This window comes from Protomyctophum bolini (genome assembly GCF_963924005.1).
Source record: "Protomyctophum bolini genome assembly, chromosome: 14".
In the NCBI taxonomy this organism is placed as follows: Eukaryota; Metazoa; Chordata; class Actinopteri; order Myctophiformes; family Myctophidae; genus Protomyctophum; species Protomyctophum bolini.
The window spans coordinates 6,837,007-6,861,490 of record NC_137875.1 but is presented as its reverse complement, the minus strand read 5'-3'; the positions used below and the strand labels follow the sequence as shown (position 1 = coordinate 6,861,490).

Here is a 24,484-nt window from a genome sequence, read left to right as displayed (position 1 = left end):
ATTTTTACATTTTTATTTTTTTATCCCGCTATTTCTGTAACTCATTTTTCACCCGGTGCCTAAGCTGTAATCCTGGTTTCTACTCTCCCTCTGCCAACCTGGGGAGAGCTTCCTTTCAACGCACGAGCAGGCCGCTTCTTTTCACCTGACAGGGAGGAGTTTCCCTGGTTGGACGTAGCGCGTGGAAGGAACACGTTATTCCAACCAGTTCCTTTCCCCTCCATCAGGGGCTCGGCTGGCCAGGGGGAGGCCAGGATTACTGCATGTTTTTTTTGTGAGAGTACCTACCCTAGGGGGACACGGGGAGAACATGCAAACTCCACACAGAATGGCCCTGATGACTGAAAACGCCTACAGCATCCCTGGTGGGAATCGAACCTTCCAGGACCTTCTAGTTGTGAGGCGATATCGCTACAGCACTGTGCCCCCATCCCGTGGAAAGGATTCTAACAATTACACAAAAGACCTGCGATCCTCTCACGATTGCGATCGTGGGGGATTAAGTCAAAAGGGGCGTGGCCTTCCTTACCGATGTCCTGCTCGCTCTGGCGCATGGCGTCGTCCGTGCACAGGTAGACGGTGCGGCGCATGTCTGCGTTTCCGTCGCCCATGTCTCCGTGCACGCCTCCTCCTCCTCCCAGGGGCATGTGCAGCGCCCCGGGCTGCTGGATGAGGACCTTGGACATGATGTTGCCGGGCAGCGTGGCGTAGTTGAGGCCGCCGCCCCCCTCGGGCGCCTTCTCGTCCTCCTCGTCGTTCAGGGAGATGCGGGAGAGCGTGCCGGTGATGGTGGCCGCGCGGCACGAGCCCATGTCTTTGTGGAGCGCTGTGCAGAGGGGGAAAGAATCACACTGTGAATATTTAGGCTGTGGACCCCCCTCCCATCCCCCATCTGAAGGGTCGTGTCCACCACTATGGTGTAAGAAACCTTATATAAATGTTTAACATTTGGAGCTTATTCCAGTGTGCGGACCTGATTTATTTTTCTTCTTGTGCCAGGGACCCCCATACATGATTTTTGTTGTTAAAATGTTTCTAAACTATTCCAAAAAATAACATACTTTTCAAGATTTCTTGGAAATGGCAGATCTACTAGTTAATAACGTGTCGTTATCTTATAAATCGGCTATTGAAGCCTAAGTATTTAGGGTTAAAGTGGTTAAACTGATGCTGTATGAAGTCATTTTGCTGGGGGGACCCCCTGGAACCTCCTCAGGGACCCCTGTGTGGCCCCAGACCCCACTCTGTGAACCACTGTACTCAGATAATACTTTCATAGCGAGGATACTGTCTCTGAGCTGCAACACCACATGGACAAATACACAGATAAGTTGAGTCAATATGCACTCAGATTGAATGGACATTTCTCAAATTGGATTTTCTGTTTTTACTGTATATTTTTAAAACGTGACTGCAGAGAACACGTGGTGAATATTAAACGGTGCATATACTGTAGTTAGTGTAGTACAATTGACACCCTGTTTAAGAGAGAATTCTCGGAAATAGCCAATCTACGAGGTCGCAACGTGTTGCGTCGCAGCGCATTGCGTGCTTTTGATCGGCATTATTTTGTACGAATCTTCGCCTACAATGACATGACATGCTCACAACATCGAAAGCTTTCAGATCTGCTATTTTTGAGTGGTGCAACCACTCCAAGGAACAGCAATGTCCGTGACTCCGTGTTCACCTATGCCTGTGTTCACCTATGTGCCTATGTGTTGGTTAATGAGCACCAGTATATGACTATGAGTACCAGTAGGGGCACTGTTGTGCCATAAACGGAGAGAGGGATAGTGCTGCACTGTTGCCTGCTAATGAGAGAGAGAGAGAGAGAGAGAGAGAGGTGGGGGGGTGGGAGTTGCACCACTCAGTTCACACAGGTGTGATTCTTTGTCAAAGATTTTGGTGTAGATGAGAAGAAACGGCACTACCGAGTACGGTCGTAACTCGGGTCCGTTTTTACTAGGAATGGAGACTTGAAAGTTGGTAAATACATGCAGACGAAATCTGCACTTGGGGAGTAATTTTCACTCCCTAGAACCTCTCTGTGAAAACGCTACACCACGTCTCACTAGTGTCCTGCATGTTAAGGGTCACCTTGTAGAGGAAAACAAGGACGCCGCCCGCCTCCGCCTCTCTGATCAGGAGAAGAACCTCCACTGTTGATTTGTTTTTCGAGGGCATTCTCATCATCATTGAAGCCTTGAACCAGGAGGGAGCAATTTACAAAAAAGGGCTCACACAAGACTATACACGGGAAAAAAACATGAGATAAAAAAAATCTAAGCGTTTCTTTTTGTTCCTGCTTAATTTGCTGCATGTACGTACAGTAGCCTGGAAGACCCGGGAGAGAGAGACGATGCGTGTCCACGGGGGAAAGAGATGCACAATTTATACGTAGTGGAAATGAGAGGTCTGAACTAAAAATACATTATACTGTTGTACACGGCGTGGTTGGGTGAAAAGCTCTTATCTCCTGCATCCAAAGCTGTTACTTCCAGAACATGGGATTTAGTTTTCGAGTCTTATCAAATATAGTTATTATTTATTTGGTCACAAGCTCTTAATACGGTACTTTGAATTGGTTGTAATTTGTATCTTGTAGATTGGCTCTTTATTCCTACTTAAACACCTAAAACAAAACGAAAAGTTTAAATCTGGAGATGTGATGTTGTTTCTCCTGGATGGCAACAATACACAGTATAATATGATGTTTAACAGCCCTATCCTTGGGCATGTCATGATAGGCAAGCATTTGCATAAATTTTCTCCCCACCCAAGAAATGCGCAAAAAATAGTGTTGTGACGCGCTGTGACTTAAGTAGATCTGCAATTTGTCCAATCAAAGCATTGGTATCAAAATGTACCAAAAGTAGAAAAGTCTAATTATGTCCCATTTCACATGTTTTCAAATGTATACAAGGATTTAAAAAATGTGTCTCATCGCAGCTCTCATCCACCTCTCATCCAAAAATATATATATATCCTCAAAATACTGTACAGTACTTGAGAAAACGTACGTAGTTACTTTACACCACATAGAGAGTGAGATGGCTTGTAAAGTATAACCTGTGGGCTTTTCCTGTCCTTGATATCAACCTCTAAGAATTATTTTAGCCCAAACAAATTAATTATTTTGCCTGAAGTGCATCCACTGTGGAAATCCACACCTCCAGACGGTCAAAAAAAGGAGACAGCCCAGACGCTAGACTAAAGGGTGATCTCCATTTAAAAAAACTAATCGTGGACTAATTGGTCAGTACCTGCAGCACGTTGGCACAGCGATAAAGAAAGAAGAAATTACCTACAGAGATTGTAATAAGAATAGTGAATATGTTCATGGTCTGGTCATTAGTTTAGTACATTATTCCAGAACATGGGCTGTTAACATGTCAATACACCAGTCGTTAGTTTAGTACATTATTCCAGAACAATTAGCCTTAATTGGGAGACATCGAAGAGGAAGGATGGATGGAGAAGGATCAATTATGGAATGTCAGAAAAGGTTCTGACATCCATAGGCTATATACTGATATTGATGACATCAGGGATCTCCATATATGGGCCTAATTGCGACAGAAGGTCACATTTACTATGGCTTTCTCCATGTATGGGGGTTTTGAGTGATACACTGACGGACAAACAACTAAACGCACGATTCCATATAGTTAACTGCGACCTTCGGTCACAATAATATTTTTCCAAATAAAATATGTTCAGTATATCTGACTGATGAAAAATGTGTTTGTATAATGTGTTATATGTGTTATTAATGTGTTTGTATGTGTTGTGCAGTATAATACCGCTATACAAAAGTGTGATGTGTTGCAACGATCGTAGATTGATCCGAAACATTATCTTGTGCATCGTAATCGAATTGAATTGTGAGGGCAGTGCCAATGCACACCTCTACTGAATTCTATTTAAACTTCAACAATGCCATATGACGCAAATAAGGAAAATCACTGCCACCCCAGTCATCGCTTTAGGCAGACATTTATTCGCTCTGCTACGATAGCAGAGAGAATAAAACATGTCCGTGCTTTCCCTGCTAACTCTTTGATTTGTTTTGTAAATTGACTACTAAGAAAAGCATTATATATTATTATAATTATTAATTATTATGTATCATTGTGAACCCTCTTATCGTCCCATTGTGGGGGTCCCCTGGGGTCTATGCATACGAGGCCTACCCTACACTGAAACCTGTCGCAGGCTTTTAGAGGCAGCTGCACACTAATGACCTCGTTAGCAGGAGACCATTACGGCCCTTACCTGATCGACAGGCGATGTCCACATCCTTCTCGAAGTCGGTCTGTTGGTACAAGACGGACAAATGGTTAACGCTGCTCCAAATAACATCATCTATGCTGTAGTACTGTAACATATGAGGCATCAGTAAAAAAACAAAACAGAAGCCAGCATTACAGTAAGTGCTTTTGATAATGTAAGTGCTTGACTGGGCAAATGCAAAAGCTACAGGTCCATTCGTTCGTCTCTGCTAATTAGACACCCATGCAAAAAAAATAAAAAAATGCTTGCAGTTAAAAAATAAATAAGGCCTGCTCGTCTGGAAAGCATTTGGGCGCTTCTCCGTTGCTAATGACTGTATTGAACCGGCGTCCTCTGACACCATTTCCAGTACTGTGAAAATGATTTAAATCTGAGGGATATTAGAATACTAATGGCAGATCATAGCCATGATGTGCCGCTGGTGTTGTGCTAGATGGAAGAGATGTGTGTCCCATTTCAAAGGTCAGCCGGGGAACACTGCTCTATTAAAGCCCCGTTTATGTTTCGGTGTGCCACGGCCCTTTGCATGGCCAAAAGAAGAAAACGTGCCGATCTACAAGCTCCGAACGCGTCGAGGCCGCAGCACGTTCTGAGCTTGTAGATCGGCTCTTTTTTGGGCACGCGATACTGTTATACGGGTGGGTGGGTGGTGGGGGGTGGGGTGGGGTGGGCGGTCGTAGGCGAGGCCTCAAACCCCCTGAGGGGGATAACGGGAAATGAGAAAGATGCACGTCAAAAACACGAACAATGCGCTGCACCAAACGGAGACGGGGGACTTGGGGCTGCGTACGAGAACCGAATAAAATGGATGTCGGCCCATTTGTCGGAGGGCCAAGTCGTCTACCCTGCGTGTAATTGCGGTTTGCACCGACGGATTATTTTTGGGGGAAAAGATAAGCCCGTGGGACACAATACCCTATCCAGGAGAGGAGATATTAAACGGAATAATAAAAGAATGAAAAATCACATTAGGTGCACAAGTTAAATTAAGGTTGTGGGAGAACAAAAAGCTGTGTGTGGTTATCATAAATAACCGTGTAACAGAACACTACACAGTGCTGTGGGTCTTTTTTTATTTTTTAAATGAAAGCTGATCTAATAATGCTTGCATGGGGGGGGTGACTCTGCTTACCATAATCTGAGCGTGGCCGTTGGGGAAGGTTCCTGTCGCGTCACCGCTGATTGGGTCTTGACAGTTTCTGAGCCGACATCTGAAAGCGTCTTGTACCTACGAGCACAGGGACGGTACTATGAGCACAGGGACGGTACTATGAGCACAGGGACGGTACTATGAGCACAGGGACGGTACTATGAGCACAGGGACGGTACAACTTGTATGCCCTATATATAAATTTGGTTTAATGCAAAACTAGAAATGTGTTCCGATATGATTCATATACATATAAACACTATACTGCATGTACACGGTGTGTTTTGATAAGGGAGTGTACAGTACATTGGCGCCAAAGACTTGCTGGATGTCAGAATAATTAGTTGGAAGCTATATAATCCTGGATGTATATCACTCAGACTGGGTACTGTACCTCTCTCCTCAGGATACAGTGGACCATCACGATGACGAAACCCTGCAGGGAGTCGAAGACGGCGAAAAGGATCTGAAAGAGAATGGAGCGCTTGTCCGTCATGGCGAGGACCGCAGACATCCAGGTCAACGCCAACAGAGGTAGGACGACGCACGAACTCCACAGGGAGGCCCTGAGGGAGAGAGACATAAATAAACATAGAGAGAGAGAGATGAAAGGAGGGAAAGTACAACATAAAAGGAGACAGAAATACATACTAAAGGTCAAGGTCTAGTGCGTCTCTCAACCCTGTTGTATCACATCATCACTTCTACCAAAATACCCCCGGGGGCATTTTCACTGTGACACATTCAGATAGTGTAGCCATGTCTCTGTAACTCAGAGTGGGTGTCGTAGCACCCTAGGGTGCCTCGACGCAAATCTATAGGGATGCCTTACAATAGTAGTACTACTACTAGTAATAATAATATTTGTAATTAATCACCATCACTTCAGTTCAATCACTTATAGTAGACCCTCTGCACTTGGTAAAACGGACCCGAGTTGCATTGTTATTGTTTTCATCTACACCAACTTTCTTCACCAAAAATAGCAGATCTACCAGCTCACACAACGTATCACAACATGCGTTGTGAGCTTGTAGATCGGCTATTTTTGGTGAATGGGACTTTTGTTTGATGTACAGTATGGACTGCCAAGGCCAGAAAGTAGTTATTTGCCACTTAGTAGGCGTTCTCGCATAACTTGCTGGTATGATGACGATGTCACGTGCATATACCCTCTATAATGTAACAGATATTCTCTCAAGTTTCCTCTGTGACATACATACTGTATCTTGTGGGGAATGACTTGCATATTTACATACGTACCGCAATATGATGTAAGATTCTGAAAATGATCTGTGATTTAGCAGTGCCGTGGATGGAAAAGTAATTTACAGGGGTTGACTTGAGCAAAAAAAATTGCTCTACAGTATACAGCCTGCCTGCCTAACGTACCCTGGCTTCAGAAAGCGCTGAGGTATCATGTTAGTGCACGTGGACAGACACTCACACACCCCGTGCGGTGCAGTATCGCCGTGGTGTTATTGATTCGCAGACATTGACGCTTGGCACTTACATTGCATTGCTCGCTGTAGTCGCTGACAAAGCAGTTGTTGATACAACACCACATTTGGCACACTTGAGCGTTAATCCTGTGTGCGGCTCGCTCATCTGTCTGTGGGACACAGAAACGACAACATGACAAACAGTTCCTAGTTTACTGACTGTTACCGCCGTCGTCCTACTGACGTCAAGGCCTTACAAAAGGCCACAAAATGTACAATTTAGGCATTTAGCAGTTCGCTCTTAATCCAGAGCGATTTACAGTAAGCAAGGTCAACACAAGGTAATCAAATGCATAGAGACAGTAATCTAGGATCATAGATAAACCCAGAACAAATCATCAGTCTAAGGGCCGATTCATACTCCTATTTTACAGCTGTTTCGGCGCTGTAGTGCCGAAAAGATTTTGGCTCGTCAGAAGTGTTCAGTAGCACCGAAGAGACGACTTTAGGACGGTACCCGCCCCCCCGAACCTCAAATGACGTTACATTGTACAGAGCCGAACCGACTTTTATTCAGCTCTAAAATAGGAGTATGAATCGGCCCTAACATCTATAATGTGTACATTGAAACTACAGTATACACACTATAGGATGCCAGGTCTACAAAATAACCTGCCATCTGTCTACATCATTGGTGACCCCTAGGGGTCCTTGAAGGGGTTCCAAAACCACCAGCCTGCCTATCATGCTAAATTACATTTTAACCTTTGCATAAGCCTTCAAGGTTGTCAAGGCTAGGGCAAGTGCTACGGGCTAATGTGGAGTCTGAAGAGGTGCATGAGTCTTCAGATTAAGGCTAGAAGATTAGGAGGGTTACACACCGGCATTCTGAAACCCGCTATTCCAACACATCGCCATTCTGACTCACCACGTTACTGACCCTTTCCCTAACCCTAACCACATTACTGACCCTGTACCTAACCCTAACCGCACATTGAAGCCACGCAGTCATAATGGTGATGCGTCTGTTCCACAGAGTTTGTTCCACAGAGTTTGTTCCACAGTTTGGGAGCCAGAAGGAAGAATAGTTTGGTGTAGCGTCGTCCCGGATGTTTTAGGGGAAGGATATATAAAACAATGTTCTGTGCCGCCAGCCACAGCAGATATTTTCTCCATATTTCTCCCATAAACACACTCCCTTTATCGTACAGTTTCTCAGGTTAACATGGTTTACAGTGTCTGCCGCATTGCCAGTGGCATTTTGGGACAGTTGGATATCCGACTTGAGTGTGGCTTAGAGCGTGCAGACCAAGATACATCTTTTAGAAATCAGATTTTTGAGACGGGCAGAGCTGGCCAGAAATTGGATTTGGGGCTGCCAGCCTGAACATACAGTAGCCTAAATCCCCCCCCTCCCTCATCACCATATCAGGCGTAGTCGGATATGTGGCTGTTTAAAGGATGTGCGTCTTGGTCTGATTCTGCCAAGAAGAGACGATGCCAGATCATTCCCATGAGAGATCTGACCTCTTTATGTTTATCTGCCTCTAATTTTCACTCCACCGCCAGAAGAAGGGGGTCTAGATTTCCATACGGGGGGGGTGGGGAAAAGAAAAGGATGTGATTTAGTGAGGCGCTGTTACTCAAACAATGGGTCGGGACCAATTTTTCAGTCGCAGCCCAGAATTCTTCCCAAAATGTTGATCAAATCTAACTAAACTCTAGAAAAGGGGGGGGGGGGGGTGTATCTTTGGAGGTCTCTTTCATGCCGTTTCGTATAGCCAAAGAATGGCTATTCTGATCAACCTTTTCCTGTTATATCTCCTATGGTATACCATGGAATTGTGGACAAACTTTTACGATATCTAGATCTGAGAGGCTAAATCTCATCTCAAATGCAGAATAAATAATGGTTGTTGAAAGGTTGGAAACCACTGCATTAGCCATTAGGTAATTGACACTGGGTGAAAGAAAATGGGGTTACAACAATCGTGGAGCTAAACATTTAGGGGGGGTAAAAACCAGCAGTGCTAACCTGTGTTGTGGCTCGTAGCCGGCACGGTGCTTCAGCTTCTTGTCCAGAATGCCGTCCCTGGACACCAGCTTATTGAAGACCAGGATGCCGATCACCATGTTGACCTGTCGGTGGAACACAAACAGCATTTAGTGTTTGCAATCACACGGCTATACACACACACAGCCTGGGCTATTTATAAAGACCTTGGGCTGAGACGGTCCTCGCAGGGAAATAATCCAGGTCATTTTGTTTGCAGAGACTCGTTCCTCCGTTTCCCCGTGGTGTAAAGTAACTTGAGTACAGTAAAGTAACTTGAGTACATTAGGGCAGTGTACAACCGTGGTGTAAAGTAACTTGAGTACATTATAGGGCAGTGTACAATGTTGACGTATTTGTACTTTACTTGAGTATTTCCACTTCCCAGTGTTTTCACTTCTATTCCACTACATCTCAGAGGCAAATATTGTACTTTTACTCCACTACATTTATTTGAAAAGTTTTGTTACTAGTTACTTTGAGTATTACTACAAAACATACATTAAACACTTCAGCCCTATATATATATATATATTTTGGCCATTTGAAAATAGACGATCTTCCAGATTGTAGCCTCGTCCATGGATGGATGAGGCGCCGTGCAATAAGGCCAACATGGCAGCCTTTGGGGAAGATCTGGCCGACAAGAATCACTCGTCTTTTTTTTCAAAGGCACCTTTTTGGACACTATTATCAGTGCCTGGTGCTATAACGGAGAGCTGAGACAGGTTGGAGACCTTTTTGGAGACTATTATCAGTGCCTGGCGCTAACGGAGAGCTGAGGCAGGTTGAGGATGTGCTGTGACTATTATCAGACTATTATCAGACTACAGTATTATCAGACTATTATCAGTGCCTGGCGCTAACGGAGAGCTGAGGCAGGTTGAGGATGTGCTGTGACTATTATCAGACTATTATCAGACTACAGTATTATCAGACTATTATCAGTGCCTGGCGCTAACGGAGAGCTGAGGCAGGTTGAGGATGTGCTGTGACTATTATCAGACTATTATCAGACTACAGTATTATCAGACTATTATCAGTGCCTGGCGCTAACGGAGAGCTGAGGCAGGTTGAGGATGTGCTGTGACTGACTATTATCAGACTATTATCAGTGCCTGGAGCTAACGGAGAGCTGAGGCAGGTTGAGGATGTGCTGTGACTATCATCAGACTATTATCAGACTATTATCAGTGCCTGGCGCTAACGGAGAGCTGAGGCAGGTTGAGAATGTGCTGTGACTATCATCAGACTATTATCAGACTATTATCAGTGCCTGGCGCTAACGGAGAGCTGAGGCAGGTTGAGGATGTGCTGTGCTTTCAACGACGCTGGGATCCTTCCTACACCTTTCTTTCAATGGGACTCAAACTAATCTAGCAGTGGTGGAAAATAACGAAGTACAATTACTTCGTTACTGTACTTAAGTACACATTTTGAGAATTTGTACTTTTATTTACTATTTTTATTTTTCTGTATTTTTACTTTTACTTCGTTACATTTACAAGTAAAAAATCGTACTTTTAATCCGCTACATTAAAATTGGACACCTTTCGTTACTCGCTACACATTTCCACGCGAAATATGCGCAATCTCCGCATTTTCCACATAAAGTTTATAAAGTCATCGCCTCACTCATTCGTTCACATTCACACAGAAGCATGGTGGTGCGGTGCGTTGAAAAAGCTGGACAAGAAGCGCCCGTCTCTCTCTCTCTCTCTCTCTCTCTGTCTCTCTCTGGTGCGGTGAATAAATAACAGCGAGCCGCGCTGTGTGTGTGTGTGTGTGTGTGTGTGTGTGCGTGTGTGCGTGTGTGCGTGTGTGCGTGTGTGCGTGTGTGTGTGTGTGTGTGTGTGTGTGTGTGTGTGTCTGACGTGCGCTGCATCTGCTGGTTATTGCAGTTCTGTTTTCGTCACATTATGTGACGAAAACAGAACTGCAATAACCAGCAGATGCAGCGCATGTGTATGGGACTCACATACACATCTTAACGTCAGGAATGTTACACGACTCACCCATCCAGGTGATTGCAATAATAATCACTGTAGGCCTAGTCTTTACCGTGCATTGCATGTCTGTCGAACGGGATGGTCGTTAAAGTTGATATCGGTTTCAACTTTATCCCCCAATAATGTAATACACATTTACATGCATCTCAATGGGAGACAGTTTGCCCTGCAAAGTGGAGTGGGTGGGGCTTAATTAGTGAAGGGCTAATTATAATGCGTGAATTCACGAAATTATAATGTCTGTTTTGCAAATTGCAATGGCTCTCCCCATTCTCCCCTAAATTACTGTGGACCCCAATCTGAAATATATTTTTGTGTGAGCTTGCTTGCACCCTGAGTTGTTTGTAATGATAATGAGTGGCCAGTTTAGTTTCTAGTGTTTATCCCAACACAAACATATAAATGCCATTGATAATGAATGGCCAGTTTCGAGACGAGTGTTGAAATAAAGCCACTTTTGGACTTCATTTCTTTGTAGGCATTTTGAAAAGCATGTTGTACTTTTTACTTGTACTTTGTAATTTTTACTTTTATACTTAAGTACATTTTTACACAGAGTACTTTTTGTACTTAAGTACATTTAATTTGAGGTACTTTTATACTTTTACTTAAGTAACTTTCTTAATGGGTACTTTGTACTTTTACTTAAGTAATTTTCAAGTAGAGAATCAGTACTTCTACTTAAGTAAAATATTTTTGTACTTTTTCCACCACTGTAATCTAGCCCAGCTAAAATAACATATCGATATAAATACTAAGCCTGTTAGATTAAAAGCTAACCATGATGGAACTGGAGTAGCAGATACTGTATGTTCTGTGCTTTTGACTTAGATTAATTTGTGTTGCTGTAGTCTAGTTCAGACTAAAGATTCAGGAAGAGACTAAACTGATTTAAAGCTTTCATGGCATTCTTTTTTCTTTTTCTTTTTTTCTTTTTTAGACTTTTTTAGACAACCTGAACCTTGAACATTCAGTGGATTTGCTGTGTCTGTCAATCATCGCCTCTGCTCCCCCCAGGGGCTGATGCATAGAGGATGGTGACATCATGTGACCCGACACACGGGCACTTTTTCAGGCCAAAAACAGGCCACAGAAAATCCACTGAATGTTCACAGTTCAGGTTTTTTGGGTGAAATTGACTTGTGTATACGTGTGAACAATCTCTCATCCCATTTAGAGCTTCCATGTCATGTTTTGATAACACATACTGTACGTGCATACAAATATAGGCGTATACACCCTGTAGGAAGTGTCAGGGATAGACTGAAATCTCATCACTTAAGCCTATAGTGCATAGTTTGTAGCACAACGATTATGTCGCTTGCCAAAAATGAACAGATCTTCAGGCTGGAAAGATCTGTTCCTCTTGGCGAGTGGCGGAGGCCGCGTGCGGTGGTGTTTTAAATGAAGCTTCACACCTCCTTGGGAGGCGAGGTGTTTCCAGGCGCATTGTGGCTTGGAGTTGGCTTGTAAACAGCACGTGTCTGACCCACATTCATCATCTGTCTACTTGTCCCAGAACAGCAGCACAGCAGAGAAATGGAGCACAGTTTTGAGATGAACACGGCAGCAATGTGCAGGACGAACGTGCGTTCATATAAAGCATGGGAAAGCATTTTAGGTAGTGCAGTTGTGTTCGTGGGTGGCTATGGGGAGAGTATTGTTTATTGAGAGGTGTAAATATAATGTGGGTGACTCAAATACACAGTCTAATTGATGTGATTAAATAAGGAAGTAATTGATAAATATCCTTAGCTATTCACCAGATTAAAAAGAACACCTCAATTAGGTATTAGATTGAAATGTACTATTCCTTTGCTGACTATGTATAGCCTTTCATCGTAAAAAATATACAGCTTTCTTTCTTGAAAGAAAGGAGGTGAAGCGGCGAACAGACTGAGTCAATGCCAGCGTCCTGACTTCCCACATTCACACAGTGGGGCGACCACTGGAGGCAATGTGGGGTTCAGTATCTTATTGCCCATGGACACTTCGACATATAGACAGGAGGAGCTGGGATTCAAACCGCCGACCCATGTATCATTGGACCACTTGCTCTACCTCCTGAGCTACAGCCACAACTATACCATTTTGTCCACCTGCCCATTTAGACCTGTAACGGATCTGTGTTACTTTAGAATGTAACCACATTAACCATTACAAGCTCATAGCACGGCACCGAGTGCCTCGCTATGAGCTTGATGATCTGCTATTTTTTTTTAATCTTGAAATGTATATTCTTTTTTTAACTGAAATATTAGCTTCTGGGTTTCCCTGGGACAACATATTTAGAGATGGCTGTCTGCAGCCAAATACACATCATTCTGGGGGTCCATGACATGAAAGCGTCTGAGCACCAGTGGACCACTGACATAGAAACATAGGTTTCTCATAAAACTGTCAGGATTTAAAGACATTTGTAGAATGAGAAGCCTTGTAGAATGTAGACTTGTAGAATGAGAAGCCTTGTAGAATGTAGATTTGTAGAATGAGAAGCCTTGTAGAATGTAGATTTGTAGAATGAGAAGCCTTACCAGCACAACAGCGGCTGCCGGTCCAACAAAGGCATAAAGCAGACCTCCTTCCAAAGACAGCCAGCAGCTGTGAGAGCAAAAAGGAAAGCCGAAATTAGCATCCGGCATGTCATTAACTGCACACACACACACACACACAAGTACACAATGTCATTCTGCCTCAAATGTCAAGGGAGCCGTCGCACATGTGTCACTGTCATGGATCTATTTCTAAAAAGCTGCACAGGGTAATATAATGCTAAAGAGGTTTTAAGCATAATTGTTTATTCCTCTGTGTGTGCTGCGGGTGCGGGGAATTGGCTGCACCTAATTGGGCGCCTGGCTGTTAAAAAAGAAAGTGATTGAGTTCTTGTCGGGCTGTGTCAGGTACCCCCGTTACCTCAACTACGTAATTCATAATTAGCTGACGAATGAGGTTCACAACAATTTAGCTTTGTATACTGTAGGATACTTTTACCGCACACAGTACTATGGGTATTGGCATGAGTCTACTACTGCATTCATTCACTGTATACCGTACTAGCAGTGTTTATGGATAAAGAAAAGGTCCCTTTTTATGTTTCCTACAATAAAAAAAACTATATATAGTAGAAAATTGCAGATCTACAAGCTCAGAACACGTTGCATCTTGGCGTGTTGTGAGTTCCCAAAGTGGGGTCCTTGAGGGAGTTCCAGGGGGTCCCCAGCTAAATGATAGTTTGGAACCAAATGGACCCTTATGGCTCTATAACCATTTGGTTCCATTTGTACACTCAGAGTTAAATTAACATTGCTTTTACAATATAAATTGGGGGTCCCAGAGATAGAAAAGCCATTAAATGGGGGGGTCCGTAGACTAATGCATGTCAAACTGGGGGTCCTTGAAAATGATGATGGATGTCAACTTCAAAATAAAAAATAAAAACGGTCAAAATGACCTCAGAATTGTTAGTTAGTGTTAAACGGTTTGAGAATCACTGCTAGAGCCGTAAAAATCTGGCATATCTTTTCAAATGGGGGTCCGCAAGGCTAATTAGTGTAAATTTGGGGGTCCTGGCATGAAATGGTTTGGGAACCTCTGTTGTAGAGCATTGTAGATCTGCTAATATTCATGATTAAATAGGGTATTAAATAAGTGGTCAATTCTGGTACCCGGTCGCAGATATAAAGCTTGGGAAACACTGGTATACTGAATGCAGTGATGATATAAACTAAGATTACTTACTACTGTGGGGTCCCGTAGCCTTTTGCTTTGGTGAATCCCATTGAGATGGCGACCACTAAGGCTGGTAAACCTTTAAGAGAAAACAGAGACAGAGAAGGAATAGTTTGAAATGGCGACCACTAAGGCTGGTAAACCTTTAAGAGAAAACAGAGACAGAGAAAGAATAGTTAGTATCTGAGTGAGCAGAGTGAGTGAAAACCACCATTTCCTTTTTGTCTAATTAATCGCAGTCACGTAATTAGCCTGGCCTAGCCGCCGTGATTTCTGGTATAGAGGTTCTGGTGGTTCTGGTGCCGCCCGGATCACGGTGTCGGATATATATCGGTTCATCGATCTGAGCGCCCACCCTTGCCCGCCTCTGCCCCTCCCCTCCCTGGTAGAAAACGGCAGACAACACTGACGTCACCACATTTGGAGTGACGTCCCTTTGCACTGTAGTTCACTGCACTGTAGTTCACTGCACTGTAGTTCACTGCCCTGTAGTTCACTGCACTGTAGTTCACTCCCACTCCTAGACCAGGACATGTGTCTTGTTCCCCCAGGCTTTTATTGTTGAGCCCAATGTGAGCAGAAATAAAAGCCTGGGTAACGAGGCTGTATTAGAATATACAGTTGGATTATGCATTTTATTACAGCCTGCATGGACACTGACTGCACTTCACTTTTGCTCAGACAAAATCGCAGCAATGCTTAAAATCTAGTACACAACCAGTGGATTCGCCCAGACTTTCTCGCTCTTGGCCTCTTCAGCATGGATCAGTGTTATGGATTGTTGCATTCCAGCCGTGATGCACGCACGCACGGTCGCACGCACGCACGCACGCACGCACACGCAGTGTGTAGTCAGAATATTAACACTTTGCCACTTGATGAAAGCCGTTTCCTGGAGGCTTTCCTATGGCTTTGTTCAGCCTGCAGAAATAAAACCAAAAACATTTGTTTCCGAAAGGCAATCTTTAAGACTGACGGTCAACGCTGTAATTTACAAGCGTTCAGATCGTATATTATTATTCACACATCGCTGGGTCTATTTTCTGCGTGGGTTGCCGTGGTAACGGCGTAACAACACAGGCGTGAGTAATGCTTAACATTACAGGCTGTGTTGTTGTACTTGTACGATGCATTTACAACCACAAGGCTTCAGTGTCCAGGGTGGCCAGACTGAGACAGATCTTAAAAAAATAAAATAAAAATTAATCGAATTTCAACCACCTAGGAATGCGGTTTAATAGAATCTGATTCGCAGGAAACTAAATAAATCTCTTTTTGCTTTTTTCGCTGTTGAAACCTTCACCTCAGCAGAGGGGTGAAGGTTCCTATATTGTTCAGATGATCACATAAATCACTGCATACTCTGTTACTGTATACTGTTACTGTATACTGCAGGCCACTGGTCTTTCAACCGTTGTGTTCGAGCCTTCGGGACCACCAGGCTTTTTTTTGTACACATACATGTACTGTAGAAATGCATACTGTAGACATACATTAAACGGGGGTCTGTGTGGCTTAATGCATATCAAACTGGGGGTCCTTGAAATTAACTATACTGTAACTATTACTCGAATTTACACCCTAAAGTGCTTCTTCCTCTGTGCTAATTTAACTCTGAGAGCGTACACAGTACACTACAAATGGACAAAAATGGACCGTAACTCACTGCAAAGGCCAATTCAGATTTTAGTCTCCGCGTGGACGATGTGCATTCTGAAAGGGCATCTGCTATATCCTTGAATTTGAACAGAGATGGAGCAATTTACCGTGTCGTTATATTCGACACTAGAGGACAGGCTTTAACAGATCCCGGCAGGTACTTTCCATGTCCATTATAGAGCAAGAAAAATAGTGAAAGTAGCTCCTACTGTGAGCTTATGTACCCGCCATATTATTCTCTGCTGTGCATCTTAGGTGCACAGCATGTTCCACCCCCTAGTGTGTCTGTCGTTGAGGGGTGATTTCACCCACGTGCTTCATCTTACTGTACCAACATATACAGTATAGATAGAGCCTGAGTAGTTAACCCATTCTGACCTGAGATCAGATTCTAAAAAATGTCAGTCGTTCTTCGATTTTTCAAAAATAGCAGACCTACAAGCTCGTAGCGCGCCACTCGGTGGCGCGCTATGAGCTTGTAGATCTGCTATTTTTCAATAGCTAAAGCATGTCATGATGCTAACACCGAAATGGGTTCCCGTTCAGAATGGGTTAAGGTTTGCTTTGACGTTTGCAGCTGCATGATTCATTTTATTGATTGTTGATTGTTGAATGATTGCACAATATACTGTACAGTATATGCATGTATATACACAGTATACATATTTTCCAGCAAATAGTAACACTGCGAAATAACTAAGAGAGCCTCGTTTGTTGCTAGGTAACAAGAAGAGTGAGTGTGGGCTGTCATAATGAAATTGATTTCTCTCCACTTTTTTTCTTTTCTTTTATTAAGCGTTCTCAAGCAAGTGTGATGTACTTTGTCAATAACAAAGAATGGCAGCGAGAACAAGTGGAAGGTATTGTGTGCAAGGCAATGGTGGACGGTTTCTTTCCACTCCAAAGTAACTAATACATTTACTCAAGTACTTTACTTTACTTGAGTAATTAGATTTTTCCCCCCAATATTTTAAATTCTGTTACACTACATCTCAGAGGCAAATATTGCATTTTGTTTTTATCTTATATAGTGTGTGTGTGTGTGTGTGTGTGTGTGTGTGTGTGTGTGTGTGTGTGTGTGTGTGTGTGTGTGTGTGTGTGTGTGTGTGTGTGTGTGTGTGTGTGTGTATTAACATATGTACTGTATGGCCATGTGAGCTTCAACACGTATTGTGAGAGGAGGCAGCAACACAGAACACACCTGTCTTTGCATAATATGGCTAATTGGCTAAACGATACCGGGGTTTCCCACCAACCCTGTTGGGGGTGTTAGACCCGTATGTTGACCCGTATGTTGAAATGCAGCATTTATTTTTAATGTTTTAACAGCGTCATGCAGTCTGGGGGTGCGCACGCTTTTCCGACACACCAAAGGTCCGAAGCGCGGGGACATTCGATGCGATGGTCCGACATGCGCTGCTCCCGTGCTTGCGGTTATGTTTAGGTTAGGGATTGAGGTCTCGGATCAATAGTATGTCGGAACAAAAGCCTGTACCCGCAGTCTGACCATACAGTACCAACGTTGTTTATTTCAGCCCCAGGCTTCCAAAGCAACTAATGAGAGCTGCATCAATATGCCTAACCCACAGATATAGATCATGTTACATGGTTAGTTATGAGCATTCCTTCCCATGATAGAACTTAAAGTACGCATGCATTGCAAATTAAACCGACACTATGCTTATTAGTGACGTGTCCGTGTTTCGGTAAACGTGTATTACATTTTATTTGGTTGCCGCGGATACATCGAATTTCCTGAACGACCTCTTGTTCCCGAGGGTTCTGGATGAATGAGGCTCTGCTGTGATCCGAACGGGGTGGCTCGCAGCCTATTTATCAGACCTAAGGTCATTGGACAAGACGAGGCCATTCCCTCTAACCCTCAGAGAGTTTGAAGGTAAAATGCATAAACATTACACGGCAAAGAACCTCGCCCGGGAACACGACTCAATCGTGACACGAAAAGTGAAAACCAAAATATGAGAATGAGAAGTTGTGTGCATTAAGCCAAAAGAGGTTAAGTTAAATCAATGATGATTTTAACCGTGTGAACCTTTAGCATCCCAATTCTGTGCGTGTGAAAATTCGGAGAAAAGGGAGCGATATACAAGCTCACAAAGTATTGCAACATGACGTGTCCAGCATGTCTATCGTCTGCTTGCCTCTGCTTGCCTCTTGAAGAGGGCGGTCTCAAGCCTTATGACCTGCTGTAAAAACCAATTGCCCTTCGGGGACACTAATAAATAACCTAATAAATAACCTTGTCTATAGAGATCTGGTGTAGAGGGAATAAAGGAGCATGTATTGGGTAGCCTACACCGCTCAACAAAGCAACGTACAGAGTTTAAGTGGGCGAAGGGAAATCCCATCCTTCAGATTGTTTTTATCTCCACATTAATCAAAATCAAATTAATCAAAAACCTATATTTGTTTGTATCCTGATGGCTGCTTGGTATGAAATGAATCTCTGCCAACGACAGATACAGCATCTATCTACCTCCTAACTCCACTTGAGCTGCATTTGGGTAACGTGATAATAATATAAGGACACATTGAATGTATATAAACTCACCACAGGCCATGCCAACTTTGATGACGCAGTATTGTGTTGTTCTAAAACCTGTCTCCCCGCCCTGGGAGCTCCACACGGTCTAACATCTTCTCCCCCCTCCCACGCAGAGGCGCAGCGGGGATAGTGTGGGGATATGTACCATTGTATTTTAAATATCGATTGTCTTCGCTTCAGCTACTGTACACACATTTCAAGCCCCACTCATCTCACAGGTATACATACTATGCTTCATTTGGCCTAGAGGCAGAAAACTAAATATAATAGCTTGTGTTGTATGTCTGGGAGGATTCGGAAAATATTACCAGATCACTGACTGACTATAGAGTAAACTATAGTTGCACAGATTGAAGTCTTACCCCATCCGAGACAGAGAAAGCGCTTGCGGATCAGCCGGGTCCGGACCTTCCCCGTCACGGCCATGTAGGACTGCCAGGCCTCGGTCAGAACCCAGCAGAACGACGCCAGGAAGAAGAAGTGGAGGAAGGCCGTGGTCATGGTGCAGACCAGCTGTTGAGACACAGAACGCACAGGGTTAGGGTTTAGAAGAAGACGAGACATGGAGGCAGAATGCACAGGGTTAGGGTTTAGAAGAAGACGAGACATGGAGGCAGAACGCACAGGGTTAGGGTTTAGAAGAAGACGAGACATGGAGGCAGAACGCACGCACAGGGTTAGGGTTTAGAAGAACAAGTGGAGGAAGGCTACATGTGTTCATGGTGCAGACCAGCTGTTGGGACATGGAGGCAGAACACACAGGGTTAGGGTTCAGAAAGAAGAGGCAGAAAGAAGAGGTGTAGGAAACAATGGTTCCATTTGTACACTCTCAGAGTTCATGGGGTCCTTGGAAATAACAAAAAGTTTGAGAACCACTATAGTACTAGCCTCGGAAACCCAGACGTTTTTAATTCCAGGGAGGAAAAAAAAAACGTCTGGGTCCGAGTCCACTTCAATTTGGCATAGAGTAGCGCAAACGTCGATCACTCTCTGCTGATTTCTGATCGTCTGCACCTTTGTTAAATTGACGCACACACGCACACGTAAACACTCCTCTCTCTCTCTGTCGCTCTAATTAATTAGTCTCATGTCCAGCAGCTGCACACAGTTTCGGGAGCTGCCTATGCCCTAGAAAGCATAGGTGAGTTCCAGGCTACTATAGTACTAGTGGACTCCTAATAGTGTCACAGTAAATCAGTGTCATATCCTGAAGAAAACCTGGAGATTCAGTGATTATGCATTATGATCAAAATAAGAAAATCTAAAATTTGCCACGGACGACAAGGCTCTGTCTTTGCCACTGACACATTCCATTTAGTCTGTGTACAGTACGGACATACAGTATCGATGACCTCTGGTACCCCAGTTTGACACTCCAGAGCCAGGTGCATTATTTGCTGCATGCCACTCATGGTCTCTCCACCCTGTACTATTCATTTAAGGCAGAAAAGCACACAAAAACAAAACCTTGAACAAAGAATATAAGAGAAATGATTCTACATCTTGTCTACTCTATAGTAGGCCTATACTGTGAGATAATGGTGAAAATATATTATTTATGGTTTTGCACTCCCTCACGGACCCCCCATGGGGGCTCCCGGATCGATGGATCAATAGGAGAATGGAAACGCAGGCGATCTATGAATGCATAGATTCTGATCGTTATGCGTGTTAATTCACTCAAGTGGTCCTTACGGGCCCATTTCCATTCCATTTGAACGGTCTCAGAATCACATTTACACTCAGGATTTCACTGCATAGAGGCTGAGTAATTAAATGCGCACTGTCTGTGACATGGAAAAGGAAAGAATCACTTGTGTGTGTGTGTGTGTGTGTGTGTGTGTGTGTGTGTGTGTGTGTGTGTGTGTGTGTGTCTGTCTCAAACTGATTTTTCTTCAACGTTTCATTAGTTATGATATACGAATTAGGTTATTACCACTTTAATACTGTAGCTGCAGTTTAAAATACAAAGGTCAATGTTAAACCACAATGCATATATGCAGAAGAATACTAATGATCAGTGGTGGAACAAGTACTCAATTGGTTAACTTAAGTAAAGGTATCAATACTGCAATGTAGAACTACTCCGTTACAAGTATGTAAAAGTCTGGAATTCAAAATGTACTTGAGTAAAAGTACAAAAGTATTGGCATCAAAATGCACTTAAAGCACCTAAAGTAAAAGTGTCCCATTTCAAGTTTTCAAATGTATAAAAATCTATTGAAAATAGCAGATCTACAAGCTCACAATGGTCGCATCGTGACACATTGTGAGCTTGTTAGATGGGCTATTTTCAAATGGTCGAAATGTAAATTATATATAGGGCTGAAGTGGCTGCTAATGTATGTTTTTTGTAATAACAATCAAAATCTATAAACTAACTTTACGTTTTCAAGTAAACGTAGTTCAGTAAAAGTACAATATTTCCCCCTGAAAAATGTAGTGGACTGGAAGAAAAAGTATTGGAAATTAACCCATTCTGACCGGGAACCTGTTTTGGTGTTTAGCATCATGTTATGCTTTAGCTATTGAAAAACAGCAGATCTACAAGCTCATAGCGCGCCACCGAGTGGCGCGCTACGAGCTTGTAGGTCTGCTATTTTTGAAAAATCGAAGAACGACTGACATTTTTAGAATCTGATCTCGGGTCAGAATGGGTTCATCAGACCAGTGTGTGTCGAGTGGAAACCTCGTATGAATCTGATCTCAGGTCAGAAGTAAAGTACAAAATACCTCAACATTGTACACAAGTACAGTATGTTACTTTCCAGCATCTGCTAATGATCCCAGCCGTGGCTAAGCTAAGCTACGCTCACACAAACAGACAGACATGGCGTCGGCACGTCACAGTCCTCTGCGGTGGAACTCATTAGTATGCTGGGGACCGTCTACCTGGAGGCATGGAAGTCAAGGTCAACTGTTCTACACAGATAGGAGCGCCGGGCTACAAACCAACCACCGCGCAGCTCCACTCATCTAGAAGACACAAAGGCCTTAGGCCTTGATCAGACTGCGGGCTAATATCCCACGTTTTCTCTCAAATCTGCTCTTTAGGACTGGCTGACTGACTGTCCACAGTCCACGCTGTTACTGTATTTTTTAGCCTAGTGATCAGGTTGGATTTGTTGCAAAAATAGCAGATGTATAAGCTCAGTGAGTTGCGTTTGCGAACCCCCCGCCCCCCGTCACACGACAACGTGTAACGCAGGCCTAGGTGTCTCAGAGCGAGACGCACATTTAGAAATGGGATTTGAATCACACATCAGAACGCCGTCGTATAGCAATGAGATTCAAAGATTTCACAGAAATCTGTTTGCATGTGGGTTTTTTTACTCTTATCGGATAAAAATCTGATTTGGGATGACAGTGATTTCGTGGATCACAGTGATTTCTTCTGACGAGAAATGTTCATTCATTTTTTCACTGACAAACTAATTAAACACTAAGCTGTGGTGATTAAAACTCAGCATGCAACCCAGAGTAAAAGCAGGCATTACGACGCCATCACGGTCGGCCAAATAAAAATGTAGTCGACTATATCAACTGTAGTTTTAATATTATACTGTATGTAGTCGACCAAAACTAGATCAACACTAACATTTCAGATGACTAGTGAAATATGAATAAAACTACATCAGAATTAGCTGTCAAACTCAACATGGCTTTAGAGGCGGGGAGAGTGCCTCTTGTTGCATTGACAAGTCTTGCCTTCGGTTGCTTGTCTGTTGCTTTTCCCCGCGCGAAAAGCATCTCCGGGGCGTAAGTGTTTAAGAAGAGGATTTGGAGGAAATTGAAAAAGAACTATACTTAGGAGTGGCGTCAGTGTGCGCTGACATTTGTAAGAGGAGATTAAGCTGTATGAGTTCGGGGCCCTCTGGTGATTTGCAGTGTGAAGCTGTGGTAATCTGCACAAGAGAGGCAACAATGGAGTGCCCTATAGCCTCTCATGTATTCCGCTCGTGTTATTATTTTTTTCCCCGTATGATTTGTATTTACCTTCCTACCGTACATGTGGATGTGTTCCATGTGCAGAATACTTTTTCCTATGTCGATTTATCATGTGGATTGTACTGTCGAGGAAATGTGGAATACACTAAGTTATACATTTTAACCCATTCTGACCGGGCACCCATTTTGGTGTTGGCATCATGTTATGCTTTAGCTATTGAAAAATAGCAGATCTACAAGCTCATATCGCGCCACCGAGTGGCGCGATACGAGCTTGTAGGTCTGCTATTTTTGAAAAATTCAAAGAACGACTGACATTTTTAGAATCTGATCTCAGGTCAAAATGGGTTAATCAGACCAGTGTGTGTCCAGTGGAAACCTCGTATGAATCTGATCTCAGGTCAGAATGGGTTAAGGAGATCAAATCACTCATGGGAAGCTAAGCTATGAGAAGTTGTTTTCTTGTCCCATTATTATCTTTACTGACATTTGACCTGTGACTTTGTGCGGTCTGAGGGGGGTCTTCCCATTGGCTCATGTGTTAAGACCCACCTACTCTCCCTGAGGGAGTAGGAATGTATTTAAGCTGAAGTCTGACTGAGTTGTGTTGAGTCAGTACGTGGTGTTCCATTGCAACGCTTCATTGCTGGCTCCGTATTCGAATACAAGATGTGCAGACCAGTGTTGATTTCGTAGACTAAAACGTTTACACTGATGAGAGAACTAAATGGAAACTATAGACCTATACGCCAGTCGGGCAACTTGCATCGTTCCCAAGTAGGCCGGTGACCGAAGGGCACTGGTCTAGTGAAAACTAAGCTACGATGACTAAAGACTAAATCATTATATTGACCATTTCGTCAAACGATTAAAAAAAACGAGACAAAAATGTTAGAGAGGGACTAGTGGAGAAGAGGAGATCTAGTAGAACTCAAAGAGAAGTCATTATGTTTGGTTGCGCACTTTGAAAATAGAAGATCTCCAAGTTCACCATGATGCGTTGTGAGCTTGTAGATATTTTCAGTATGCAGCCCAAGTGTAAAATCAGCCATTATAAAGCCATCAAGGCCCGCCAAGTTACGCTTTATTCGACAAAATCAACTGTAGATTAATCGACTAAAATCTTATTTAGTCGACTAAAACTAGACTAACATTTCAGATGACTTAAATATGACTAAAAACACTGATGCATTGCTACTTTTTTACCGTATGTTAAACCTTGTGTACATGCCTGCTACTTTTCTATGCGATAAGACGTAAGGTACTCTAAATGCACATAATATCTTCTAAATCGCTTCAGGCCCGTTTCTTTCCTGTGTTTTCTACTTGCTCTCCATTTCTCTGCCCACCCCCCCCTCCCCTTTCCTGAAAACTACTAAATTATATTTCACCTTATTTATTCCTGTAAAACCTGTGACGTGACGGAAAAGTTTATTCTCATTCTCATTCCATAGTGTTAATACACACCCACGTACTATACCGTTGGCAATGCAATCCCATGGAGAGAAACATAGAAAACCATGCAACACTTCTATAATGTTAGCAGCAGGGGTTTGAGGCATAAGACGAATCCCACAGTACCTCCATGGAAATTACATGAAATGGTGTTTACCTACAGCGAGGATATTAATT

General features: G+C 43.3%; 1 protein-coding gene across 1 annotated transcript in view; it reads right to left on the bottom strand.

The window, feature by feature from the left end:
* Positions 1–24,484, bottom strand: part of adgrb3 (adhesion G protein-coupled receptor B3) — a 223,785-nt gene that overhangs the window by 5,201 nt on the left and 194,100 nt on the right. Inside the window, exons 20-28 of the mRNA XM_080781955.1 lie at positions 19,267–19,417; positions 14,689–14,758; positions 13,485–13,551; positions 8,924–9,027; positions 6,960–7,058; positions 5,841–6,012; positions 5,429–5,524; positions 4,279–4,318; positions 530–826 (exon numbers count right to left, since the gene is read on the bottom strand). Coding sequence (XP_080638081.1) covers positions 530–826; positions 4,279–4,318; positions 5,429–5,524; positions 5,841–6,012; positions 6,960–7,058; positions 8,924–9,027; positions 13,485–13,551; positions 14,689–14,758; positions 19,267–19,417 — 1,096 coding nt within the window. The remainder of the gene's footprint in view (positions 1–529; positions 827–4,278; positions 4,319–5,428; positions 5,525–5,840; positions 6,013–6,959; positions 7,059–8,923; positions 9,028–13,484; positions 13,552–14,688; positions 14,759–19,266; positions 19,418–24,484) is intronic.